The sequence below is a fragment of the Artemia franciscana genome, chromosome 18, assembly GCF_032884065.1.
Source record: "Artemia franciscana chromosome 18, ASM3288406v1, whole genome shotgun sequence".
Classification (NCBI taxonomy): domain Eukaryota; kingdom Metazoa; phylum Arthropoda; class Branchiopoda; order Anostraca; family Artemiidae; genus Artemia; species Artemia franciscana.
This window is the reverse complement of record NC_088880.1, coordinates 7,017,235-7,026,011: the sequence shown is the minus strand read 5'-3', so window position 1 is coordinate 7,026,011 and position 8,777 is coordinate 7,017,235. Positions and strand designations below refer to the sequence as shown.

Genomic DNA, 8,777 nt, shown 5'->3' with positions numbered 1-8,777 from the left:
TCGTTTTAGTTATTCATCTTCGAAGAGCCAAAATCAAAACATGCATTGGTTCAAAAACGTTCAGGAATTAAATAAAAAAAAACAAGTTTTTTTTAAACTGAAAGTAAGGAGCGACATTAAAGCTGAAAACGAACAGAAATTACTTCGTATATGAAAGCGGCTGCTTCCTCATCAACGCCCCGCTCTTTACGCTAAAGTTTTTTGCTGTTTTAAAAAGTAGAGTTGAGAGAAAGAGTCAAACTTTAGCGTAAAGAACGGGGCGTTGATTAGGAAGCAGTCACTTTCATATGCGAAGTAATTTCTGTTCGTTTTAAGTTTTAATGTCGCTCCTTACTTTCAGTTAAAAAAACTTGTTTTTTTATTTAATTAGAATCCCTTACAAGGCGAGGTCGTGATCTACTAAATGTGGCAAGGGATCGGTTCAGTATCAAACATGTATGAACTGACTTAACCTACTCGTAAGGTCACCAGGTGAACCAGTTGCACGCGAAATATGATCCTGTGGTGAATGCATTTAAAATAATATTTGTGTTGTTTTTTACGTCGTTTTTTCTTTCTCTTATATTACTTTTTTCCGTCTTTTTTCTTGATAGTCTTTTGCTATTTTTGCTATTCCATCCTTATTCTCGAAAATTGCTGATTCTCGGTCTTGCTTATTTTTTTTTTTTTTTTTTTTTTTTTTTTTTTTTTTTTTTTTTTTTTGTCTTTACATATTATAAGTCGCATCAGTCAACTTTATTAAAAATACCATAAATAGCATAAAAATTTCATTATAAATAGCGTCAGTTAATTTTCATACACTGATGCTATTTATTTTTGTTCGTCTTCTTTCTTAAGTTTTTGCTGGAAAGTTTGTTGGCATCACCTAGCCCTAATACTGAATCCACGATTATCCATGCTATCATGGCGTATTCAGACAAAGGTGAACATTTGATTGAATTTTTGCTTTTTGGAAACGAAAGCAAAAGCTTTTGAAGCTTTTTGGAAACGAACCGTTAGATTTAAAAGAGGTATTGAATGAGGGAAATGGGATTATGCGGCAAGATGATTATTTAGGGGTTGTAGACAAAAATGAGACCAAATATAGAAGTAGATTGTTTGAAGACCAAATTGGGATTGGCGAGCTCTCACTTACACAGATGAATATTCAAGGCCTTTGTTCGTCTATTGATGAATTTAAATTTCTTCTTTGCGAGGCGCATTCATCTCATAAAGTAATCGGATAGTGTGAAACATTTTAAATGATATTAATGGTTCATTGGTTGATATTGCAGGTTATAAAATTGAATGCGCTTGCCCTTGGTGCTTTGAGCTATATAGTTATTAAATAATTACTTTTTTTAACTGTAAGTAAGGAGCGAGATTAAAACTTAAAACGAACAGAAATTACTCCGTACATTAAAGGGACTTTTCCCTCCTCAAAGCCCCGCTCTTTATGCTAAAGTTTGACTCTTTCTCTCAACTTCGCTTTTTAAAACAGTAAAAAACTTTAGCGTGAAGAGCGGGGCGTTGAGGAGGAACAGCCCCTTTCATATACGGAGTAATTTCTGTTCGTTTTAAGTTTTAATCTCGTTCCTTACTCTCGGTTTAAAAAAATTGTTTTTTTATTTAATTTCTGAACGTTTTTGAATTAATGCATGTTTTGATTTTGGCTCTCCGCACATGAATAATTAAAACGAGACTTGCATATTGTTTTATTATACGAGTTTTTTACTGTTTTAAAAAGTAGAGTTAAGAGAAAGAGTCAAACTTTAGCGTAAAGAGCGGGGCGTTGATGAGGAAGCAGCCCCTTTCACACACGAAGTAATTTCTGTTCGTTTTAAGTTTTAATGTCCCTCCTTATTTTCCGTTAAAAAAACTTGTTTTTTTTATTTAATTCTTTTGTACAGATTCAGTACATTCTTAGGAAGTTAGTTAAGTGTCAGCGTTAGCTAAATCTCATTGTGAAAGGGGCTTAAGTACAATAAAAAGGAACCACTCATTCTCTCTAGGTAATTAATAGGACTAATTTGAATTCATTGTTCAAGTTTAGAAACTTTAATTAAAAAAAATTGTTATGCTGAAGTATAGCCTTCACGGATTTTAATTAGATATTTAAGTTGTACCGTTTGTTCTTCAATTAACTTAGTTGAATATTATACTTACCAAGTGGCAGCAGTAGAAAGCAAGGAAATGAAACTGGTAAGAAAATGGGATTATATTATAGTTTTAATAATTGTTTTTTTTTATATTATATTACATTTCACTTTTTTTAAATACTTTTCATTACATTTCATATGTTTAATTACGGATATCATGCGAAAAGTGAATTAATGTAACCCTACCAATTTTATTTGACTTTGATTAGAGACAAATAAAGAAAGAAGAAGGGGTTCCTTTCTTATTTTTTTGTGAGTACTTATGCCTAAAAGAGACGTAGATAGCCTATTATGGTTGCAATGATAGCTCCAACTTAGTAAAGAGTGAACCATGGCTTATAGAAAATAGTTTAAAATGTGATTAAAGAAATGTCCTGTTAGAAAAAATTGTAATTTCTAGCTGATTCAGGAATAGTATTAAATTGATTAATTGTAAAAGTTGACTTTAATATTTATAATCTCATTAATAATTTTGATTAGTCTTAATTTTCTACAAAACTAGCTCTTTACTGAAAATTGGTGCATCAAAAGTCAAATAGGAGCAGAAAATAAGTACCTAGCAGAAAATTAAAGACTAGTTCATAAGGATCTCAATAGTCTTTCACAGACCATGGAATCAATAAATTTTATCATAATTCTGTTAATATATATATATATATATATATATATATATATATATATATATATATATATATATATATATATATATGTATATAGAAGACAGATCAAGGATACGTGTTTATTTGTTGTTTTCTTTCGGGTGTGATTGTATAATCACATTATTATTCACAATTTCGGGTGTGAATAAATAATGGTCCTAGAAGTCCGGGAGAGGGTGCATTCGAACGGAAATTAAAAATTCTAGTAAAGTAGTATTCGAAAGGATTGGAGGGCAACTAGGCCCCCTCCCACGCTTATTTTTTCCCGGAATTTACCTGATCAAATTTTGAGATACCCATTTTGTTCAATATAGTTGAATGGTCAAATAAATATGTCTTTATGTGTAAAATGACCTCCTACAGTCCATGTAGAGGGGGAAAGTAAGTTATGAAATTCGTCAACTGTTTACGTATGATATTTGTTATTGGGAAATATACAGACATTCTTTTTTTGAGGGGGGTTGTGCGTGGGGTGAATCTCTATAGGGAGAATGTTCCTTGGGAAGAGAAATTTCAGGGTGAATATTCAAGGGGAAATGTTACACTGGGGGGGGTCGAAAGAATCACTATACAAAATTCTTTTTAATTCTTTTTAATTTTTAACTCTTTTAAATTTTTCAAATGGAGGTTTTCTGGGGGAATTATCCAAGGGAATTTTTTCGCGTGTTTCGATTTCTGGGAAATAATTTCCACGGAAAGGACATTTCTGGAGTGATCGAGAAACTGATTGGAGACTAAATTTTTATTCAGATGAAAGAGTGCTCAGGAAAATTTTTCAGGCTGAATCGTCTGCAAGCATCTTTATAGGAAGGAATATTTTCAGCGAAGATAGAACTGTCTGTAGGGAATTTGACGGAGGAGGGGGGCACTTTAGATCGAAGGAAATTTCCACGGTGGAGTTTTCTGTGAGAGGGAGGCTATACTTCATATAGAGTGAGCCAGATTTACCGGCATTATTTGAAAAATGTACAAAAATTATTCCATATATGATGGGTTGCCCCCTTCGGAATACCTTGCTCTTTAAAGTTGACTGTTTGTCCCAATTTTTTAAGAGCGTCTACTGAAACACGGTTGCTGTTTAATTAGAATAGGACGCTCTTTTAAAACTGTTAACAGCTTTAGTGTAACGAGTAAGGTATTGAGGAGGGGACAACCCTTCATATACGGAACAAATCAGCTAAAATGAATATGCAAATTTGTTTTTATTTTTCATATGCGGTACAGGGTTGCCAGCTTGTACAATTTTTGCAAAAATGAACTCTTTTTTTCCTTACTCTCTTTCACACCACGGACCGGATGCGCTCTTCTTGCACATTGTTTGCTCTTTTCACTCGTTTATGAAATGATGATAGAACAAGTATTCAGTGAAATAAAAAAATGGTAGGCTATTTGACCTGACTACAGGGAAGTCACCTCTTATATTCCTTTCAAAATGTTTGGATAAAATGGAGACACAACTTCAACTAAAAATTTGATGCAGTCAACCATAGTTAAGTTAAAGATCCAAGCAACCAAAATAAACACCTTACAGCAGAGGATTTACCTTTTAGGCTAAAAAAAAGAATTATAATCCTTATTTAGAGGTTAATTTAAGTAGGGAGTCCTCCTAACTCTATTTTAAATACATTTCAAAAATTTAAAGGTAATATGTTTATTCACCGAAGGATAACTGATAATTATTTCTAAATGGCTTCAGGGTGGTCAGAACAGTGAAAGGGGCTGCGGGCACGGCAGCAGCCGCGCGCGCGCAAATTTTTTTGACTTGTCCTCTTTTTTAACAGCTTGCTCCCTTTTTTTTTTGGCACTGATATGCGCTATTTTTGGTGTCGGCAGTTGGCAACCCTGATACTGTGAACCAAAGTCAATCTTGCATTAGATGAAAAACATTTACAACTTTACAAGTTGTTTTTTAGCTGAAAGTAAGGAGCGACATTAAAACGAATAGAAATTATTCCGTTTATGAAAGGAGCTGTCCCCTCTTCAACATCTCGCTCTTTACGCTAAAGTTCTTATTGTTTTAAAAAGTAGAATTTTGACGCTCATACTGTAGGGTAAAGAGTGAGGCGTTGTGGACGGGATATTCCGTTTCATATGCAGAATAATTTGGGTTCGTTTTAAGTTATAATGTCGCTCTTTATTTTCAGCTGAAACAAACTTGTTTTTTTAATACCATAAAGGATCACTTTATTGTAAGGACCACTTTATTGTAAAGATCACTTTATTTTCTTTTGCAAACTTTTTTATTTTTGTGGTCAAGCTATTCAAAAATGATTCGCCGGTCTTGCCCTTACTTGCATAGCTTTGATAAGAAACATGAAATAACAACAAAAGCTAAGAGCTGATACATATTTTCCCGGAGATACTAAAAAAAACCTTTAACTTCTCCCGCTATGTGCCAGAAATAAAGGTGTTAAAGCGAATAAATTAAGGAGTTAGGCATTGGCAGTATAGATGCGGTCCCGGTGTATATGCTGAGCCATTATTTGAGGCTTAATATTAAAAGGAGAGAAAGAAGCCATCGTTTGTTTAATTTACCAATGAATCTTGGCATAAAGCTTAGAAAAACCCTTTAACTTCTCCCGTTAAGTGCCAGAAATAAAGGTGTTATATAAAGGTGTTAATGCAAATAAATAAAGGTGTTAGACAATGATAGTATAGAGGCAGTCCCAATGCATACTGAGCCATTATTTGAGGCTAAATATTAAAAGGAGAGAAAAAGCCATCGTTTATTGAATTTACCAATGAATCTTCACAAAAATCTTAGAAAAATCCTTTAAATTCTCCCGTTTTGTGAAATAAAGGTATTCAGGTTTAATATATATATATATATATATATATATAAATATATATATATATATATATATATATATATATATATATATATATATATATATATATATATATATATATATATGTATGTATATATATATATCATGAAAAGAGAAATCACCAATGCAACAGCACAAACTCGTAAAAAAAAAAAAAGAAACAGAAGGAGAAAAGGAAGACTGTTTTCCTAAATTAGTGATTAATATAGATCAGCACTTGAATGATGCCTTAACCCTACTCATCCATACAATCACATAGGTCAAACAGCATAGCCAAACACAATCAACCATAAAGAATAATCCATGGACAGGCAGTCATGTCGTCAATAAGTATAAGTCGTCATTTACCAAACAATAGAAAAAATAATAAAGACAAATAATTCAGAGGCAACAACCCAACACAAGGGCTCATCAGGAGAATACAATGGCCTATAGGGTTTCGCCACCTATAGTCAATATACATATAGTCAAGTACCATTTTTTATTTTACTTAATACTTTTTCTATCATCATTTCATAAAAAAGTGCAAAGAGCAAATAATATGCAAAAGGAGCGCAAATCTGATCCGTGGTAGGCTAAGGAAAAAAAGATATATATATATATATATATATATATATATATATATATATATATATATATATATATATATATATATATATATATATATATATATATATATATATATTGTTTAGGCATTAAAGGAGTGAGATAAAGTGATTTAAAAGCTAAATGTATGGATTGTCTATTAAAGTAATCGCTGATGATGTTTCTAACTGATGTTAGAAATGGCTGATGACTGATCATGTTTCTAATGGCTGATGATGCTAAAACGTAATTAGAAGGCGAGAGCTTTTTTATTGACTGGAGCAGAAATTTTCTTTTCAAAGTTCAGTAAAGGACAGTCCCAAAAATATTCTAGTATACCAAATAGGAACATGTTGAATGCATTGAGTAATTTGATAGGTTTTACAATTTCCCCCGGCACTAATCACCTAGATTGAAATCTTTATTGAGATGGGATGTATATTATTTATAATGTATGTACATTGAATAGACAGCGTTTTGCTTAACAATTAGTAAGAAATATTTTTTTTTTTTTTAACTAGACTCTTGTTAGCTTTTCAAACTGATGACACACTTAAGATCCCTTATTAATTTTGGCAAAAAATTTTCTGGAAGATCCCTGTGGGGCTAGGACAGTTTTCTCTTACGGCTTTTATCATAGAGACCGTCAGTCGACACAGAGACTCGCAAAATGACATTTATCGTATCGGACGTCCTTAAATATCCTAACTTATTTTTATATAGAACATGTTTTTTCGTCACAGAAGTATGGCATAACTTTATTTGGTTTTGAGTTCTGTTTGAAACTGAATAAAAACTGAAAGAACAGGGGCTTTTCAAGAAATCTGTGAACCAAACAAAGTAAAAATTGAACAAGAACACATTAAGACTAAAACCGAAACAAACTAAAAAAGTAATCAAGTGCTTATGTTGAAACTAAGAAGACAAAACGCCTTTAATATTTTAATTTTTTCAGGTAATGCCGATTTTAATTCTTGCTGCTCTGGTGTGCTTGACAATAGCTGGTGGTCATGGAGGTGGCCATGGAGGAGGTGGATATGGTGGAGGTGGCCATGGAGGAGGCGGATATGGTGGTGGTGGCCACGGAGGAGGTGGATATAGTGGAGGTGGCCATGGAGGAGGTGGATATGGTAGTAGTGGTCACGGAGGAGGTGGTTATGGAAAAGGTAGTAGTTATGGCGGAGGAGGTGGATATAGTGGTGGCCCTGGAAATTGTGGGACATGTGTATGTCCAGTTGTCGTGCAGGGTAAGTTATATTTTCTGCGAAATTGAAATTATTGAGGCTAATTTTATTCTTAAATATGAAGCATAAAATGTTCATTTACCTAATTGCCCTAGTTTATTTTCTCTTTTTACTATGTGGGCTTACTATCTGTCTCAATTCACGTTTCCTTTGGGTCTTCGGCTGTCGTTGTCTCTTGGTCTTTGTTGTTTTGGAAAATGCTAGGTCTGTCGCTTCTGAGGATGTGTTGGCTAGTTTGCAATTAAGCTTACAGAAAATAAAACGGTTTTGATCTCATTAAACCGATGTAAATTTTTGAAAAGTAGAGCTACTTTGTGAACTTCTCTTTTAGCTTGACTATACATCAAGTTAAAATCAGGTTATCTTTCTAGCACAAATCTTATACAATGCAGAATCCTCTTTTTGCCTTTTTCAGTTTATTTTTTCAATTATTTTTTCTTTTTTTGTAGAAATGTTTCGTTGAGTTGAGCGTGAATGGTGATTCCTACTACGTGGATAAGACACTGGTGTTATTGCACATACACCTATATTGTGGGTCTCTTACAGAAAATCTTTCTTACTTGATTTAGATAAACAATTCCTCTCCCGCAAGATCGTATCCAGGACTTAGTCTTCAAATATTTGTTCGTATGCATTTTTGTTCCGTTTATACAAGTCTATCAAAATTTTCAGTGGGGGGGGGGTCAAACCACCTAGATACGGCCTTGGTCTCCTCTGTTCTTTAATATTAAAACAAACAAAAACAGCTAGATTTCATAATTCTGTTTTTTGATTTTTTTTTATGATACTTTTTGAAAACGAACTATATTAAAACATTTATTCCCCATCTTTGTAAAATTGTTCTAGGCTTGGCGATTTCCCACCTCTCATGATAAAATGTTACTTAACTCTAGGTTCCTTCGTTTATTTTGAAATTTATTTTCAGGTTATGGCCATTAGCAATGGATCCTACAGAGTCGAGAAATATCAATGAGGCCAAAGAGATAAAGCGGATACATATTTTGTTTAATTTTAAATATATTAATTTATTTATCTCCTTTGAAAGTGTGTTTTTCCCCTATTTCTCATCAATCCATTGTACAGGCATTGTCAATAAGGAATTGTCGGGCTCTCGGTTTTTTTTTCTGTTGCTCCCTCTCTCTCTCTATCAAACCCTCTGTCAGAATCCCTTCCTTCCTCTTTCCAACTTCTCTCTCTCTCTCTCTTTCTCCACCTCTCTTTTTCTTTTTCTCTCAGTTCTCTCTTCTTTTTTTTCTAGCATAAAAGAAAAATTAAGATATTTTTAAAGTATTTTTAAAGGTATATGAAAATATTTAGTTAAAT

At 33.0% G+C, this 8,777-nt stretch overlaps 1 protein-coding gene across 1 annotated transcript; it reads left to right on the top strand.

The window, feature by feature from the left end:
* Window positions 1-2,102: 2,102 nt before the first annotated feature.
* Window positions 2,103-8,498, top strand: LOC136038354 (uncharacterized). The gene is made up of 3 exons (XM_065721427.1): window positions 2,103-2,181; window positions 7,166-7,457; window positions 8,380-8,498. The coding sequence occupies exons 1-3, from the start codon at window positions 2,173-2,175 to the stop codon at window positions 8,391-8,393; spliced, it is 315 nt and encodes a 104-aa protein (XP_065577499.1). The 5' UTR covers window positions 2,103-2,172; the 3' UTR covers window positions 8,394-8,498.
* The last annotated feature ends 279 nt before the right edge of the window (window positions 8,499-8,777 follow it).